The 20032-nt window shown below is 38.2% G+C and overlaps 2 protein-coding genes across 2 annotated transcripts in view; one reads left to right on the top strand and one right to left on the bottom strand.

The window, feature by feature from the left end:
• slc36a1 (solute carrier family 36 member 1) overlaps positions 1–9843 on the top strand; it is a 33695-nt gene extending 23852 nt beyond the window's left edge. Inside the window, exon 12 of the mRNA XM_010903664.3 lies at positions 7107–9843. Within this exon, the coding sequence (XP_010901966.2) occupies positions 7107–7381 (275 nt within the window). The 3' untranslated portion in view covers positions 7382–9843. The remainder of the gene's footprint in view (positions 1–7106) is intronic.
• Positions 9844–15562: 5719 nt separating this feature from the next.
• Positions 15563–19648, bottom strand: mtnr1al (melatonin receptor type 1A like). Its single transcript, XM_010903666.2, has 2 exons — positions 19468–19648; positions 15563–16356 (listed from the first exon to the last, which is right to left on the bottom strand). The coding sequence occupies exons 1-2, from the start codon at positions 19646–19648 to the stop codon at positions 15563–15565; spliced, it is 975 nt and encodes a 324-aa protein (XP_010901968.2).
• Positions 19649–20032: the final 384 nt, after the last annotated feature.

Raw genomic sequence — 20032 nt, forward strand, 5'->3', positions numbered from 1 at the left:
CTTCCTTAGGGGTTCTAATTTAGAGCAATCCTGTTGTGCTTTTGTTACCCGGCAGAACACGAAGGCCACGTCCTAAATGGCACAGTATTATATTGAACCAATTTTTATCCAACTTTATGGGCCCTGGTCAAGAGAGATTGCTTGAAACAGGGAAAATAGCTCTATTTGTTATACAATCAAATGTAAACAACCCTGTACATTCAGGCCTTCTGTGATTTCAGCTCTCTGTGGCAGCTCATCTGCTTCTCTTAGTCATAGCATTTATCCTGTTCTGTAGGTTTCCATTTGGAGACAACATGATGACCGCTTATTATCCTACACAGTTGAATTCGGACTATTCCTAGTTTCAGTGTTTTGTTTCACTCAGTGTTTTTATATATTATGCACCTGTAAAACAGATACTTTACCTGTGATTTCAATGAGTTCTTAATTATTTTCAAAACCTGATGATATTTGTGACATTCATGATGATATCGAGCAAATACTACTTTCATATTAACAAAGATGCACGATTTAAAGGTATTAATCTAATGCCTTCAGTCAGACTAGCTGAATATCTGATTTTGGTTTCAAATAAGAAGGCTGTCTATTCCCAATTGTAATGACATGCCCATCAACACACCTCTGCTCCCTTCCTCATGAATGTTTCACAGAAACAAACCAGAGTATATTCAGCTGTCAGATGCTCTTGCATTGATGTCTTTGAGCCCTTTTTCATTTACCTGATTTCTGTTGCTGTATTTCAGCCAATTGTTATACCAGGAAAGTGATTATGAAGTTTGCAAATAAAGTTCCGCTTTGTGTAATATCAAGTCAGGATTATACATTTTCAATAGCCGTTATAGCTGGTTTTCTAAGAAATAGACAGTAATTGTTTATTTATGAGAGAAGTTTGTGTTCAAACACATTGGTCAGTCTGACTGCATTGGGAAATGTCAGTCTTTACCTTCTCAGGGTATTTATACATACTGTTTGACACATCTACACTGACGCTCAGTGATTTTGTTTTTGTAGGGGTGTAGTCTTTTTAAAGACGTAGCTCAGTTTGCAGAACACGGCACGAGCAACACCAGAATCGTGGGCTTGATTTCCAAGTGGGTCCAGTCCAAAAAAGTACGACTAGCTATCCGCTCACTTTTGTAAGTCACTTCTGATTAGAGCATCATAATACATTCCCTTCAGAAATATTACATTTACAGTACCAGCTATAAGGTAAAAAATATCCAGCTTCTGTAGGTCTAGTGAGTTAGCTACGCCCACATCACAATGCAAAATACCTCTTACCAAATTGGAGATAATGTAACCGGAGGAACCATAGCAACAGTTTTATTTTTCCTTCTTACTTTTAATAAAGAACTCCAATGGAATTTACATTCTGAACCATATAAACACATGGATTTACTTAAAGGTTGCATAGTTCTCAGGTATTTATATATTATTTTTTTCCCAAACTCGACTGGTGTAACCATAGCAACCGGATGTTTTTCTACTTTTAATTAAATAAATAGATCCCATGAAATGGATAACCGCCTTCCAAGCCTTTTCATACCTCACAAACGTATGATTGTTCAAATGTTGCTGCACCAATGTAGCATTAAAGCAAGTCCCAGTGACTTCACTTCTAAAGTTCAAATCTAGTGCAATTATGAAATGCTATGCATGCATCTGATGCTTGCAGTATTTAGCCAAGCCTTCAATATAGTCATGGCCCAAATTTTTGCCAACCTTGCACAAACCTTAGTTTTTTGTTCAAATCCTAAAATGTAATTTTATATAAACAACAATGGCATTGATAACATCATGTTTTTCGTAAAATAGCTTTTGTAAAACGAGTGATTCAGACTGCTAATACAGATTTGCAGGAGGCGCATGATTACCTTATTTGGGCCAGACTGCTCTAGTCCTTTCAGATTGCGGGTGCCACCCAACTGCTGTTTCCAGATCTGTTTTCCAAGTCTTTGATCTGGAATAATTCCTGGCCCCTTGTTTCGAACAATTCCTGGGTGCTTTTTGATGTATTTATTTTTGGGTCACTGTCCAGCAGGAAGACCCATCCCCTCTGATGGAGAACAAGTTCTCTAACATTGGTTTTGACATTGCGCTTCAACAAGGCCTGGAGTGCTCCTGATTTCGTGGTGACCTGCACATGTTCAAAGCACGTGCCAAAGGCAGTCATTCAACCCTGAATATATCACTAAACCCCCTCCATGTTTGATTTGGGGCAGGTTTTCTTCTCTCTCAGCATTCGGGTTCCACCTGAGTTTGCAACGCATGGTGCGAGTAGAATTTTTGTTAATTATCAGATATTTTGGTTTTGTTCTACTGCTCGACTTTGTTCATCTTCAACTGTTTTCTACAAGAAATGCGGTATTATTTGTAAGAAGTGAAAGGTAGCCAATGCTTTAGGGCATATGACTATCGAGTATGGAACCAAAGTATATGCTATGTTTGTGTAAACAGTTTTATCTATGTATACACAATTCAAAAGACAATTAGATAAGCATTTACACAAAAGCAGAATGCGGTATCCCTAATTGGTCGCAATGGGAAAATATGACTACTTTGGAAATTACAGAACGTTACAGAGTAAATGTCAGTATATCCATAGAGAGGGGTGCATGCTTGTCTGTAAACATTCTGGAGCAGGTTAAACAAGTCTCCCTGAATGAAAGTTAAACCAACTATTTATCCTCTTTATATTACACTACATCCCCAATTGCATGAAATTAGCCACATTATTAAATTAAAACAAAAGCCCAGAATCCTCCTTTATACTAATCCAGTAAACACAATAATTGGTACGTACATTTTGCTTCTCTTCCTCATTTCAATATTCTTTTTGTTAAATAATAGTTTTTAATGAGACCACTATTCCTGTTACCAATATCCCAGGAGGGAGTGAGGAGGTTGTCGCAGCCTGATGTGGCTCACTTCTGAAAAATTTTAATATGCAGGCGTGTATGCGGACAGTGAGATAAGAGCATATATCAGCAATCTGGGAATAGTACTGGAAGTTTTTTTGTTCAGACCTCTTCACCTTCTCCACATTTTATGGTGTTATCGACTTAATTTATGAATGATTATATAAATATTTTCTACCATCAATCTACACACAATACTACATAGATACAAAGCAGAAGACACATTTTGGGGGTGAATTATTCAAGTTAATTTAAATAGAAATCTGTGATTCCTAGTAGATACTCTCATGCTCTTTCAGATTGGATGGGCACTGTAGATGAAATCCAATTTTCAGGTCTCCACACAGATGTAGGCTTTGGCTGGGATCTCAATGACATTCAGCATTTTCTAGGTTGTGAGATTCAGGTGGTTGTTGTGCTGAAAGATGAGTCTTCACCCCAGTCTGAGATCATGTGCGCTATGGAACAGCTTTTCCTCAAGGACCTCCCTGTATTTTGCTTTATCCTTCCCTCCTGACCAGTCCCCAGTGCCTGCCGCTGAGAAGCATCCCCATAGCATGATGCTACTGCTTCACAGTAGGGATGGTATTAGTCCAGTGATGAGTAGTACCTTGTTTTTGCCTTGGTAATCAAGCCTAATAGTTAGAGTTTGATCTCATGAGGTCCGAGAATCTTTGTAATGTGCTTCAGTCCTTCAGTATGTCATGCCTTTTACTCAGGAGTGACTTTGGTCTCGACACTCAACCTTGAAGTCCAAATTGATGGAGTGCTGCAGTTTGTTGCCATTGTGGTAGGTTGTCCCATCTCTGCAGATAAACTCTAAATCTCTGTTAGAGTGGAGGTTGAGTTCTTGGTCACCTCCATGACCAAGGCCCTTCGTGCACAGTTATCTAGTTTGCCTGGATGGCAAGCTCTAAGAAGATTTTTGGGGGCTTCAATGGTGGAGGTGTGCTCCTGGGAAGTAATTAGGGCAAATTAAAATGACTATATATTTCAGACTCTGTAACATCCTTAATGGCATGTATTCCTCTAAGGTCATTATGGAAAAATGTGGTTTTGTTTCAAACAAGCCTATACTTTTATGTTCATGTATGTTTTCACTAAAGACTAAAAACAAAGTCTCCCCAAACAACTTGTCCTTTCCATTTAACATCCATTAAGCTTTATATTTGCTTTATTAATCCCAGATCTCAATATTTAGACATCAACTTTCTTGGATGTAAACCAAGGGATATTATAGACACACTTTCAAAGTTTCATTTTTGTGTTCATTCTGTTAAGGTATTTTATCTGCAGAAGTAATTTCCATAATGATATAATCCCCCAAAGACTTCAGCAATTCGTTTTGGACACCTCGATCAATATCTCTTCTCGCTGGCGGCGAGGTTGCCACACTTTCTGTGCTTGCTAATCAAAGGCCTCTGGCTTCATAGAGCACTGCTGTTTAAGTAATATGCCTGAAAAGCTGAGTGGCAGGCGCAGCCTCATTAAACTTGAGCTACAATTGGCAAGGTGTAGAGTTTACTCCCATTTGTCCAGAAAATTATAATTCCTGTCCCCCAGGATCATTATCAAGATTCGTCCCCGGCACCTGTACAGTGGATATAAAAAATCTACACACTTATTTTTTTTATCCACACATATGCAACCAATTTATTGTAAGGTTTTTATTTTTCATTTTTCCTCCTGGAAGATTTCAGTTTGTTTTTCAATTGAATTGTTCACATTATAGGTCACATTAAAAGTGGAAAAAGTTCTGACATGATTTATCTTTGTCTCATTCATTTACATCACAAGAACCTGGCATTTTAAACAGGGGTGTGTAGACTTTTTATATCCACGGTATATCAATAATATAGATAATCAAAACCAACTGCAAACATGATAATCTGGATCTTGCCCAGTGAGATTTATCTGTTGGGGATTAGGCCACTGCACAATGGTTTGGTGAGGTTTTAGTTTTGGTTCTGGTTTTGTAATTTAACTCTTTGTATTTTGGTTCAGACCGTGCCAGAATATTTATTTCCATAATCGAACTGAATCCCTCAATCACTGACATCCGGTCTTGATTAAACCAATAATCAATATTGTTGTGCAGTTTCTTTAGATGCGGGCGCAAGGTAGACATTAAAGCCGCAAGCTCCATTTTCCGGGTTTCATTTATGCCCCACACCCGGATTAACAGGACAAATTTAACACTGTGTCCTAAGATGCACTGTTTTTTAACCTTCGAAATCACAATTCAACATTGAAGAGATCCTGCATTATGCTTTTGATGTACTTCATTTCAGACAATTTTTCATTGTTTGGACTACAATTAACATATTTTCCTCCTTAACCACTGGAACAACTGGCACCCAATTTAGTACCGAGCATCCATGTGCCCATGTTATTAAATCTGTAGACCCAACATGTTATCAAACCTGTAGAACCAACATTCTGATCCTAGCTTTAACTAAATGTCCCCTATCAGATAATGAGCTTAAATGAATGTACACCCCACTGGCCAAACAGACTCATAGAGAGAGAGACTCAGAATCATAGAGAGAGAGACTCAGAATCATAGAGAGAGAGACTCAGAATCATAGAGAGAGAGACTCAGAATCATTGAGAGAGAGACTCAGAATCATAGAGAGAGAGACTCAGAATCATAGAGAGAGAGACTCAGAATCATAGAGAGAGAGACTCAGAATCATAGAGAGAGAGACTCAGAATCATAGAGAGAGAGACACAGAATCATTGAGAGAGAGACACAGAATCATTGAGAGAGAGACACAGAATCATTGAGAGAGAGACACAGAATCATTGAGAGAGAGACACAGAATCATAGAGACACAGAATCATTGAGAGAGAGACAGACAGAGAGACAGGGGAGGCTATGTGGGGAAGACTATGTGGGGGAGGCTATGTGAAAGCGTAGTAGGTTAGGAAAGTGAATATTTTGTAGCCTCAACACATTGATCAGACTAGTGATTTATCCGCATGCACCATCCATCTGGGCTTCTTCCAGATCAATGTCTTTTTGATGCACCAATCTCCATTCACACTCTTTCAGGGGTATTTGTGTATGACTTGTATGATTTTGGACAGGTATAGCAAGTTAGTCGACCTTGCTGTGCTTGCAAATCAAAGATCTCAGTCCAGTGGGGGGCGGAGGGGGGATCTTTATCAATACCTTTTGCTCTTGGTCTCTTTAGCCATTGTTGGTTCTCTTTACACATGATTCTATGGGTAAGGCTTCATTGTAGACCTCTGTTGAAACGCGGGTGTAGATTTCCTTTCATTCAGTGTCTTGTTGCGTCATGCTTTCTTCTGTCTTTCATGTCTTTCTTCTCTGTCATCTTTCTCCTTTCTCTCTTTCTCCTTCCCTGCCCAAATCAACACTGAAGTACACCAGCCTAGTAAGCCTGTGCTCTACAGACCATCTGGCCCCTTAAATTGTATAGAAAGTCTTACATTTGGCACCAAGAAACCACCAGTATTTGTAAGGGGACTAACATTTCTTATGATGTCTTAAGGTGGTTGATGGTGTAAGGGGGACCATCACATGAAAGGTTGACCTTCTCTTTCCCCTTGCAGGTTAATTTGACAGACGTTCTAAAAAAAAATCAAGCAGCTGGCGATTGATTACTGTTCAAAGACCCTTTTATCAGTCGTAATGCATGTCAACATAATGCATGGAGAACATCTCCACTCACTGCCCAAAGGGGTGTGTGTTGTTAGTGGACAGGCTATTTCGGTGCGAATGTTTGAGGATTAAAACACAAATAATTGTTATTCACCCTGATGTTGTTTTTTGTTGCGCTCCCCAGTAAATATTTCGAATCGCCTCTATCTCCTTAGCAACCCATGAAAATGTGTCCCCTCCAGTGGGACTCAGCAAGGGCACCATCAATCCCCAAAGACACCGTTAAAAACAGGAAAAACAGTCATTAGGATGCATCAGAAAGACACTTGGTATTGAGGCAGTGCCTTTAATGCTGCCGCCATTTTGTTTCATTTCTGCTCTCTCCCCACACGGGCGGTGAGAGACGTGAGGACTGTCCCTTTGAGTCCCTCCTCACCCCACCTCCTCTGGTGTCCCTCCGCAAGTAGGGAGGAGTAGGAGATGTGACTTTGTTGTCCCATTGATGTTCTCTGTCGGTTCCTTTCTCACCCTATGACCCTCTGTCTCTCCATCCCCAGGCGCCCTGGCCATTTTGATCCCTCAGCTGGACCTGGTCATCTCTTTAGTGGGGTCCATCAGCAGCAGCTTCCTGGCACTGATCTTCCCTCCAATGCTCCAGATCCTGACCTATCACAATGAAGGCCTTTCTGCATGGGTCATCATCAAGAACTCCCTAATCTCTGTGATCGGATTCATCGGGTTCATCACCGGCACCTACATATCCATCACAGAGATCATCAAACGCAACGGCAAACTTGACAATCTGGATCTGAACCTGTTCCAGATCCAGTGAGAGAGATCGGTTGGGGCGGCGGTTGGTCTGTCAAACCGGGGGTGACTGGTGGTGGAGAAATCTGAGGACAGGTACAATTTGAAAAGATAGCTCCCTCCTGTGATTTAAAGTGACACCAGCCTCCACTGCTGTCAAACACTCAAACGATTGGCTGAAGTAATCCTGGCTTCAGATATTCTCTCTCCTGCTTCATACATTGCCAGTTGATAAAAAAAAAAAAGATTGATATGATATTGTGTGAAGTGCTTACTGTTAAAGTTGTTGGCTGCTTTGTTTGTTAATTTTTTTTTATTGATTATAAGTGAATATCACCAAATGTATTTAGTAAATGTATAGGTAAGTAGGGAACACATTCTGCTCACTTGAGTTTCATTTTCTCTGTGCTTCTTGAGGTTGGGTGTTCCTAACTTCATTTATTACATTTTTTGTTGTTGACATTGCCATTTTGCAAGTGCACCTAAATGCTTTATTTCATATTGAATAATTGAATATTTAATATTTTATTATATCCGTTGAATATTACGCATTGCACCTATGTAAAAAAAGGCACCAGTAACAATCTGTAATGGATGTGTTCTTGAAATGCATCTTGGATGTGATCTAGTTGTTAGATAACTGGTTAAATAAATGGGGTTAGATAACTGGTTATAGTAGGTAAGTGACTTGTTAAATAACAGTTAAGTGCAATTTTAAATGAAATCAAATTCACTGTATTTTGTCCTAGGCATCAGAAGTGAGGAACGTGTATGTTTTTAACCAGGGCATGACTAGACTACATAAAATGGAATTACTGAAAGTATTTAATATGAAAATCAGTACAGATTAAGTTAACTCTATATTTTTCTTTGATTTCAGTGTTGTCAAATTAGCATTATTTGTATCTGACTTTTAGCTACAACACTGACATCAAAATGCAGTTTACTGATTACATCTTGTACAATTGAGAGACAAAACGTTGATTTGTAAAATGAAAGTGAACTGCTGATAAAGTTTTTAAATGTTTACAGTTCTTCTTGAATAATTGCTGTAATTCTAAGGAACTATGGTTGTAAGGACTATTTAATGTGGAGGAGTATCTTTGCCAGTTTCAAAATGATGCTAAATTGAAATAGAAAAAATCGGCATATATATACATATATATATATAAAATGCCACAATTTAAGTAAGTGCAACTTTAAATACATTATGGAAAAATCGAAATGGCTACTTAAAAGTAGAAACATCTAAAAGAAAAGTTCAAACAATGGTTGAAAGGGGGATAAAGCTATTTAAATTACTCTGTGCAGCACATGTCATTTTCAAACTGGCACATTTCTCCCACCATAATTTAGTATAAAGCTGTATAAATACTGATGTGCATTATTGTTATACAGTGTAATACCATATTATTATCTCATGTTGACAGGATTTTATGTTGGTGCTTTCACCTTAAGCTTTATTATATTTACCTCAAACGTTGGGCACTGGATTTAGTGTTCATAGATTATCTAATAATGCCAATATAGTAAATGTTAAAGCTTAAATGTATCCAAACAGTTTTTTCCAAAATAATTCTTAGCTTTACTAGCGTCTAACCCATACCAAAGTTTTGTGTGATTGGTCAGATGCTTCATTGAGTTCTGAGTACATGTGTGTTAAGAAGAGATTGAACCTTCACTCATGGTGGAACAAATGCTGCTTGTTATTACAATCATCTTGTTGTATCGTGACAGATCCACTGTAGGCTTCCATAGATGTTTACGTAGGCTGTCTACAGATGTGTTCATTTAGACTTAATGGTCCTGGTTTAATAAGGGGTATATGGCGATATCACATGGCATTGGGAGAACATATAGGTATTCTGGGATTTTTGGCCAGAGATTGCTGAAAAAGGTGTACTGTATCATTTATGTGCTGATTATGTGCTCATTTTAAATAAAAATGTGAATTAGTAAACACTTGTTTATTCATATTTGCAACAGGAATGTATTGGTGATAGGCACAAAGACTAAATATTTTTAGCTAGATCAAGGTGCTGTAGACAAGGTCTGCAAAGCGCAAACTCAACTATGATCCAATATAATTAAAACAGAATTTTAGATGATAAAATATTGCTCAGAACTTCATGATCATTTATACTTATTTAAAAAGAAAGAAAAAAGGTTTATGTTTTTATTTGATATAATCCTATTTCAAACCAGGATCGGGATGTTCCAGTCAATTCTGTGAGTACCCTAAAATTCAAATGTTTCGAGTACGATGTAAAAAGAATAGTGTGCCTGTATCATCCATTCATACCTTAGAAATATGAAGCCAAAAAACTGCTTCACTGCCAGAATCTCAGATGTATCCATTTTAATATTATGGCTTTCGTCACAGCTTTTTCTCTGGTTTTTATAGATCTAAGTGAAGTGAGTGCAATATTGTACATTTTACTAAATGTTTTGTCATGTAATCCAAATTAAAAGACGTCTCAAAAGGCAGGATATGCCTATTTCTTCTGACTTTGGTGAACTGGACTGGCCAACTTCATCTGGGTTTGATGAAGTTTAGGGGAAGTGCCAAGGGCAAGGGCTTAGGGGCTAAAAACTGTGATTAGACTGCAGGGATGTTAAATGGGCTGAGGGTGTAAGGCCAAGGGCTGTTTACTTCGCGTTTGGACTGCAGGCCCGAATAAGCTTCTAAGCTAGCAGGGGAGGGGTATTCTCCGGAGCTGAATGGTATGGATGAGGCCGGGCTGTTGAAATGCCTCCAGTAGACGAGGCTAGGGAGGTATCTGGCGCCAGTATCAAGCAGGGGCTAATGACAACACCTCCCTAACTACCAAACAATATTTCTCTGCCGACTGGCTTTGAAGGCTATATTGTGTTCCCTTAAACTATTACCATGATTCAAAGACTCCCAAAAACAGGTTCACAGACCTCAGCCGGGGTTTTACATTTTATTGACCCTTGTGCGGAAATCCTCTAAAAAGAAATTGTGCCATGGCCGGCTTTATTCAGTGTATGTCCCGAGCCGGGTGCCTGGGATAAGCAGGGCTGTGACAGTTGTGGTAAAATGCCACCATGTTAGTTGACTGTCACAGGTATCAGAGAGTGAAATAAGAAGTCTGTGAGACGAGATGATTTACCCAACGTAGGCCTGGCGCCATCACAGCTCGATGAATAGCAGATATGAATGAAGATGAAGATGGGGAGGGTCAAATTGTAATTGTATCACAAGGAAGGCGGGACTTCCAGTTGGGCTCAAGCCCTAATTGCCCTTGGAAAGTGTGATTAAATAATAATCAGAAGGTGAGAGCCCAGACTCCATGTTTGTTGTACCTCTATTTCAAGGAACCAGGATTACAGACATATCTATAACATGATTTTTGGAAAGTTCCTTAAATGTGCTGGGGTTCCAAAGTACGATGTTGAGACCATGTTGATTTAACTGGCTTCAGTGGATAATCTACCAAACAAGCAAGGCATGAATCAGTCAGGACTGCAGTATATACCATACCATGAGCTAACTAGAATCAATGCCTCTAATGAGGATTGGAATACATCAATATGCATTAAGGCACTTTGCCTTAACCTTGAATGGTGCATGAATGCGTCCGTTTGTGTCATGTCTCAAAAATAAACCACGTTTTTCTGTGCCTTTCATTCTAAATATGTTAACTTTTGTTGAAGTAAATAAGTATCCCTGTTGAGATATTATGTTTCACTGCAGTTCAGCTACTAATGACCATTGCTGTAATTAAATGATTCATCAATGGCCTTCATAGCTAAAACACATAGGGAGAAAAAAAACATGTATTTAAGCAATGATAATGAAACTGGTATTGAATGTTGATGTGGCGCATAGATTTTGAGAGCTGGATTTAGCGAGATTTATGTGACTCTTGTCAATCTAAGGTCTGTGGGTAGAATAAGTTGAAATTGGCACCTTCAAATCCAACTTATCTCAGCCCACCACACATTGACAGGTGGTGTGTACGAATCAGTGATACATGTCAAGATACATACAGTGGACATAAAAAGTCTACACACCCCTGTTAAAATGCCAGGTTCTGATGTAAAAGAAGGAAACAAAGATAAATCATATCAGAACTTTTTCCACCTTTAATGTGACCTATAACATGAACAGTTCAACTGAAAAACAAACTGGAATCTTTCAGGGGGGAAAATAAAAAACTCATAATAACCTGGTTGCATAAGTGTGCACACCCTTAAACTAATACTTTGTTGAAGCACCTTTTGATTTTATTACAGCACTCTTTTGGGGACCATAACACATTTTCCCACATGCTTTTGAGGGACTTCAGCTGGGCTTGGATGTTTTTCTTTGTAAGAAAAGGCTTCCGTCTTGCCACCCTACCCCATAGCCCATTCATATGAAGAATACGGGAGATTGTTGTCACATGTAGCACACAGCCAGTACTTGCCAGAAATTCCTGCAGTTCCTTTTTGTTGCTGTAGGCCTCTTGGAAGCCTCCCTCCCCAGACATATTTTCTCCACTTGATGATGACTGTCTTCACTGTGTTCCATGGTATATCTAATGCTTTGGAAATTATTTTGTATCCTTCTCCTGACTGATATCTTTCAACAATGAGATCCCTCTGATGCTTTGGAAGCTCTCTGCGGACCATGGCTTTTGCTCTGAGATGCAACTAAGAAAATGTCAGAAAAATCCTACTAGAACAGCTGAACTTTATTTGTGATGAATCAGAGTCACTTTAAATGATGGCAGGTGTGTAATGACTTCTATTTAACATGAGTTTGAATGTGATTGGTTAATTCTGAACACAGCCACATCCCCAGTTATAAGAAGGTGTGCACACTTACTCAACCAGGTTATTATTTTTCCCCCTCAAAGATTTCAGTTTGTTTTTCAATTGATTTGTTCACATTATAAGTCACATTAAAAGTGGAAAAAGTTCTGACATGATTTATCTTTGTCTGATTCTTTTACATCACAAAAACCTGGCATTTTAACAGGGGTGTGTTTATATCCACTGTATTCTCTTTTCAGAAAGTGGTTTTTCAAATCTCTAATTTGTTATAAAATAAATCCCACTAATGTGACATATCCAAATTTGAAAATCAGCAGCAGTTCAGTGATCATCTGGTTACACTACAGCACACAAGAGATAAGTGAACATTGTAATATGCTGAAATAGATCGTATTACATGACAGTATAGCCCCAGGCTGCATTAAATGTCATTGTTCATAGAAGTCTGATTGCTCCGTCTACCAGTATATTTAAGCGGCACACACAAAGTGATTTTTGTTGTCGACCGTTGGTCTCCATTCTCTTTGCAAACAAATTGTTCAAGTCTGAAGGAGAGATTTATAGGTGCATTCCTCTGCCACTGTAAGCCTACCCCCCGGTAAATGTATCACTAGGATTTCATTTGGAATGTTTACCTGATACAACAATTGCTTGGGACAGCATGGATGTCTGTACAGTATTTTGCCTTATTTTGAAATACCACAAGGGAATTGAAGACAGAGAATACTGTACACCAGCTAAACCGGACTTTAGTCATTGGAGACCTCAGAATTCAACAGAGCCTATTTCCATTGCATGTACGCCGTGGGTAATAATGTGTAGCATCTCAACATCCTTGCTAATTCCCTAGTAGCCGTTTGAAGTATTACTAACAGATATCCAATGATAGTCAATTGTCATTGTACATATCATATTATCCATTAGACAGATGAAAAACCTCAACAGCACATCCACAGAGAACATTCTTTATTAAGACTTATCTTACCATTCTCCATTCTCATTATGATCTTTGACAATTTAAACAAAACTAAAGCATATACAAAAACATATAACAAAATATAACCATCGTTTATCAGCTTGGTTTTACAAAATGTACAGTAAGAGAAATCAATTTGAAACTAATTGAAACTAAAACGAATGGCTAATAAAGAAATATTTTGCCCTCTTGTTTCCCTGGGGTTTAATATATTTGGTCGCGTGCAGGTAAAATCACTTTATCATCTAACACCATGGGTAAAACCAAATAGCTGTTAGTAGAAAGGACACAGATAGTTGTTGACACACACAGGCTGCATGGCTAGGCCTAGAGATTTGACTGTGGATGAATGCATTTACTTTTGCTCAATTTCATGAACGGTGTCAATACTTCTTGAGTTGGCTGTCTATTTCCAATTCTATATTGTTTTTCAAGTTAATCATTAGGACATTTTAAATGGTAATCCATGACTTCCTGTTTCACTGGGGTATGAATATAAAGTCACACACATACCACATACCTTTCAAACCCTATTCAATCCCTATCCCCTATGAACTTGTTTGTAGTGCCCTCCGATGTCATGTGTTGCTGATAAGACTCTGTGGCTCTGATAAAACTAGTGACTTGACAGATGCTATTCATGCTCCAATTTAAAATTTAATTAATTAATAAAATAAATATGGCATTCAAATGTATTAATCCTTACTTATGTTTTAGTAATTTCAATTTAGGTTATATTTTATTTCATTTTGTATATGTGTCAAGTCTTAAAATCAGATACAAATGCATGCGTCTGATAAGAAGTCACAGTAATCATTTTATAGTGTGAAAGAGCTACAAAATATGGCAGTGGCCTATAGGATTCACTTGTGGAGGCAGCATTGTGTCATGAATGCTGGGCTATAATGTTTACCCGGCTACAAAAACAACAACAAGATGCCAACTCTATGGCCACAAGCTATTTGAATGTTCTGACAGAAGAAAATGTATACATTCTTCAAGACAAATGTCAGCTTCAGGAGTTAACCTTATCAGAACTGTAATTGGAACCAGGTTCTATAGTCAGATGAGAAAAAAATATATATTTTTGGCCACAGACATCAGTGGTGGGTTTGGCATACAAATCGGGATTGTCATGCAGAAAATAACCTACTGTGAAGTTCTATTGTGAATATGTGGTGTTAAAGCAAAATCTGTCTGCTTGTGCCAGGAGGCTGAAACAAGGTTGTTACTGAATCTTCCACCAGGACATTGATCCAAAGCTTTCTACCAGATTCAAACTAAAATGGCTCAGATTTGCCAGAGAGTTTTTGCAATGGCCATCCCAGTCCCCTTTTCAAAAACCCATTGAAATCCTGTGGGGTGAGCTGAAAAAGAGAGTCCACAAGAGAGGAACACAAACTCAAAAGAACCTGGAGAGATTCTGCATGGAAGAATGATCTCAGATCTCGTACTAGGTGTTTTCCCAACTCATCTAAAATTATAGTAAATGACTCAACGCTGTTTTCTTGGTAATGGGGGTATGGAAAATTAATAAATTAAGTGGTGCCAGTAAACATGACAAGTTTTTGAAGATTAGATTTTGACTTTGTATTTTGACTGTAAAATCAAGCTGATGAACAACAACAATTTTTCATAGCCTTACTAGCTCATCTTTACTAAGGGTGCCAATAATTGGGAGGAGAGCTATAATAAATAAAATACATTCCATCATGAACATCACATTTCCAGAATTTGTTAATGACATTCATAAATCTGTCAGTAAAAATGTATTTGGATTGGATTGGGTAGCTGCAGCTAATTCCAATTGATATTCCTGTCCACCTGTAACAGCAGATGACAATGGACCTTCTGAGTAGTATGCTCTTGTTTTAAAAGAGTAATTTAACTGTTTATACTCATTGTGATTGTAATTCTTTGTTTGAACAAAGCAAATGTGTGTAGTTTGCAGAGTTAGATAGGATTGGGGTATGATTAAAGGGCAGTCCGCAATTTGTCTTGAATTTAGGATGGGCATTAAAAAACACAGTAAAATGTGCAACAATGTTGATTAACATAATGACAAATGCACTTCAAAATATTTGCATTGAACGTTTCAAAATTCTCAGATATATGCTAAAACGCCTTCCCTGGAAATGTAAGACAACAACCGTTGGAAAAGGTGTGAGATCCAATCTAAAGCTCAAGGATTACCAATGCAATATTCGCTGCTGACACATTACTGTGTCATCGCCAACAGCTCTGACATTTCCTGTTATGAAACAGTGAATCTCAGTCTCAACTATCAGCAGTTCTGTTCCAAATGTCTAGTCAGTGAACACTAGTCAGTCTTGTTCTAAATGCCCAGAACATTAGTCAGTACTTTTCCGTAATCCTCAGCCGTTTGGTTTTAGAACACTTGGGAAGCTTGTTCCAAGCTGGTGAAACTTAGCATAACCCTCTGTGGTGCTATTCCGCGTTCCTACGAATCCCTCTGCAGTGGAAATTTAAAATTATCACAATAATCCTTTTGTACTCCTTCCTGAAGTTATGGTTGAGCAGCCCATAGATTACTGCATTGAGGCAGCTGTTGAAATAAGCCATGAAGTAGCTAGCAGTGAAGAGCCACTCAGGGATGTTCAGACCCAGTCTGGGGTTGATGGCCACTGCTAGCCCTATGAAATTCAGAGGAGCCCAACAGACAGCGAACAACACAAACACAACAAACATCGTCAGGAAGTTACGGAGGTCGTGAGGCTTGAGTTTGGTCCTTGTGTCCGGCTTCACTCGTCTCCTGACGTGTATGACAAGGATCCAGATCCGCAGGTAGCAGTATGTGACTATACTGATGGGGAGGATGAAGTGCACCACTACTACAGTGATGGTGTACAAGGAGCTAACCGACTGAGCAAAGGTACACGAGTAGACCCGCGGGTCATACTGCAGAGACTCCACAAACCAGTTGGGCACGATGGCCAGTATGGTCAGCACCCACACCAGGGAGACGTAGCATATGGTGTTCCTATTGGAAAAGAGCTTGTTGTACTTCATACTGTGACATATGTAACAATACCGGTTGATGGCAATGCCAGTGATGTTGAAGATGGAGCCGATAACACTCAGACCCATTAGGAAACCGCTGATCTGACAGTGTATGTATCCTGCGATCCAACCGTTGTGGAAGATGGCCGTCAGGACCAGTGGGTATGGGTAAATTGCCACTACAAGGTCTGCCAGGGCCAGACTCACCACAAAGGCATTTCCTATGAGGGAAGAAATTAACAACATTTGTTTGGATTTTGTAGATCTTTGGTGTATTAATACTGAAAACAAGATCTGACATATGTAGGTGGCTGTTGGCTTGGCAGTTGAAGAATTTAAACATTAATTAAAGGCTGCCAGAGAGAATCGCTGAATTTGCAAGGTAATGTAATATATTTTGTTCATGATCAGTTAAGAGGGGGTGGGTTAAAAGGGTCAGTTTTCATATTTTGGTGCGACAAAAGTCAATTAAAAATCTTATTTTAATGTCTGTAAAAACATACTGTATACTACCGTTCAAATGTTTGGGGACACTTAGACATGTTTTCGAAGGAAAAGCATTTTTGTCCATTAAAATAACAATAATGAAATTATCAGAAATGCAGTGTATACATAGTTAATGTTGGAAATTATTATTGTAGCTGGAAATGGCAGATTTCTTATGGAATATCTGCATAGGCATACAGTGGTCCATAATCAGTAACCATCACTCCTCTGTGCCAATGGCACGTTGTGTATGCAAATCAGTGTTTTTTTTATTTTAAAAGGCTTATTGATCATTACAAACCGTTTTGCAATTATGTTAGCACAGCTGAAAACTGTTGTGCTGATTAAAGAAGCAATAAAACTGGCCTTCTTTAGACTAGTTGAGTATCTGGAGCATCAGCAATTTTGGGATGGATTACAGACTCAAAATGGCCAGAAACAAATAACTTTCTTCTGAAACTCGTCAGTCTATTCTTGTTCTGCAAAATGAATGCTATTCCATATGAGAAATCTTGTATAACGCTGTGTACTACTCCCTTTACAGAACAGCGCAAGCTGGCTCTAACCAGAATAGAAAGAAGAGTGGGTGGCTCGGGATGCCTACCTGAGCAAGAGGACAAATATATTACAGTGTGTGGTTTGAGAAACAGACGCCTCACAGGTCTGCAACTAGCAGCTTCATTAAACAGTACCCGAAAAACTGTCTCAACGTCAATAGTGAAGAGTCAACTCCGGGGTGCTGGCCTTCTAGTCAGAGTTCCAAAGAAAAAGCCATATCTCAGACTGGCCAATAAAAAGATTAAGATGGGCAAAAGAACAAAGACACTGGACAGAGAAAGATTGGAAAAAGTGTTACGGACAAACAAAACGCTTGGTACGTAAGAAGTGCCCATCAAGTCAATCCAACTTGTGGGAGGTGCTTTTCAAGAAACATAGAGTGAAATTGCTTCAGATTAACAAATTGACAACTAGAATGCGAAATGTCTACATGTCTGTAATTGCTGCAAATGGAGGATTCTTTGACAAAAATAAAGTTTAAAGGACACAATTATTATATCATTTAAAAATAATTAGTCCTAACCTATTTATTTCGGACTATATTTCCCATTCATTTTACTATATTTCGAACTAATTTAATGTATATTTACATTGAAAACAAGGACATTTCTATGTGACCCCAAACATTTGAACGGTACAGTATATACCGTGTGTACTTTTTCTACAACCCATATTTGCTGAGTCATAGACTAAATTTATAGATGTGAACATTTGTGGGGAGACCTGAAGATCGCAGTTCACCAACAATAAACATTCGGTTTGAGAGGATTTACAAAAAGAATACAAGAAACTGCCAAAATCCAGGTGTGGAAAGCTGGTAGGCACACCCAAGAAGACTGTGATTCCTGCCAAATGTACTTTTACAAAGCATTGGATAAAGGGTTTGAAAATGTATATACATTAGATATTTCTGTTTATTATTCTCAATAAATTGGCAAGTATTTTAAAAAAACATGTTTTTTCATTTTGTCAGTAGAATATATTTTGTGTAGATTGATGGCAAAACATTTTTTATAAGTTATAAACTTAGTCTGTTAAATAACAAAATGTGGAAAATATGGAGTCTGAATACTTTCTGAAGGCACTTCAGGCTACATTTTAAATGTACTTAGGTAACTCAATTATAAACTCAGCGCAAAAAAAAATCTTGATGGGCAAATAATACCTTTTCAAGGAGACCATGACTGGCGAAGGAGGAATTAAATGTAATTTTAAAGTTGGTCAATTAACTATCTATTTGCACCTGTGACAGTTTTCTTGATCTTGATTTCCTCTCTTTAGACATAGTATTTCATTGAAACTTAATCAATAAAACTGAACCTTGATAAAGTATTCACAAATATCACAAATTATCAAGTAATTGAAAGTGATATGGAGGAAAATAGTGAGAAGGTATGTAGAGGGTGTGCATTCATTGGAAACCTTATAAGTTTATCTAACAAAGGGGGAGACCTGCATGAAATACCCTGTCTGTATAAAACCAGCCTAATGGTCTTCATCTGAATTCCATTCTTGATCCCTGAGATATAATTGGAGGAAACGTGACTTTCAGTTACGTGACACCTAATATGAGAGCCTAAGTTAATTGAAAACGGACTTAATTAACCCCATCATTGACAGCCACACTGTACTCTGAAGTCTGGCATGCCCTTTGAGCTGAGTGAGTCTAAATTGTTAAGTTGTTTTTTTCCACATTTCTAGGTAGAGCAGGCATTCTACAGAAATAATATCCATGACATGTCATTGTCCCGATTAATATATTGCCAATTATATTTGTATATACATTCATTCACACATAAACTGTACAGCAAATCGCTGTTAATCCGTTTCAGGGACAGTAATTAATAAGGACTGTTCACTTCAGGAAGCAAATTGCATTCTGCAGTAGCGGCACTGGCAGAAGTGTCATAACGACGTATATCTGTCTGACGTATAGCTAGTGGCCTAAACCGAAACAACATAACACAATCTCTCTCAGTTTAAATATGGTAAAGCCAGGTTATGAATCCCTTTAGTAAATAACTGGATACTGCATCCATATTTATATCACTATTTGTCATGACTTTAAAATCACGTCAGTTGAAAAAACAAAAAACATTGTGCAGCAATATTTGAATAAATCGAATTCAGTATTTTTCCACAGCCTTACAATGTTGAATAAACATATGATATCTCGGAACTGCAAAAGCACTGTTAAAAACATGAGAAGTCACTCATACATGTAGCTACCTACTACATAGAATAATTAGTGTTCGGCTACTGCAGCCTACACTTGCAATAGGGTATACCTGCTTTTCTGAGTTTTCTGTTCCTGAAGACAGACAAGATGACCAACAGGTTTCCCAGAATGTCTATCACAATAGTTGCGATTAAGACACTGGCCAGGAGGGTTACCACCCACGGGTAATGATGCCCCTCTCTGTCCCCTTGTGAAGAAGAGTTTCTAGGAGCCACAATTTCTTCAATCATTCTCAGTTCATCTTTCAAAGAGAGTATGTCCGGCAGGGTCCTGGTCCTTTCAATTACGACTTGCATTGTTTGTCCAGTCAATCACATTTCATCATTAAGCTCATAATCTGTAACTTCAAATTAGATTTTTAATGGAATCATAGATCATCTGTAATTAGGCAAACTATGCTGGAATTAATAAATAAGGCATTTAGCAATTATTACTATTATTATTGGGTTTTGTTTTTATACCAGGAACAATTCATTCTGGGTAGGCAAATCAACACTTCTGTGAAATTAAGTTTGCCCTCCGTGTAGATTGTATTCCCAAATTTGTTGTTATCATTTTGTGTAAAGAAGATAATGTGACAGAAACCCGCGATGACAAACGGTTAATCTCTAAAA

The sequence above is a fragment of the Esox lucius genome, chromosome 4, assembly GCF_011004845.1.
Source record: "Esox lucius isolate fEsoLuc1 chromosome 4, fEsoLuc1.pri, whole genome shotgun sequence".
NCBI lineage: Eukaryota > Metazoa > Chordata > Actinopteri > Esociformes > Esocidae > Esox > Esox lucius.

Bases quoted from the DNA above. Each gene is read 5' to 3' on its own strand.
- mtnr1al (XM_010903666.2), bottom strand. From the start codon at position 19,648: ATGATTGAAGAAATTGTGGCTCCTAGAAACTCTTCTTCACAAGGGGAC. The intron at 16,357-19,467 runs GTATACCCTATT...CTTCCCTCATAG, and splicing joins CAGAAAACTCAGAAAAGCAG to GAAATGCCTTTGTGGTGAGT.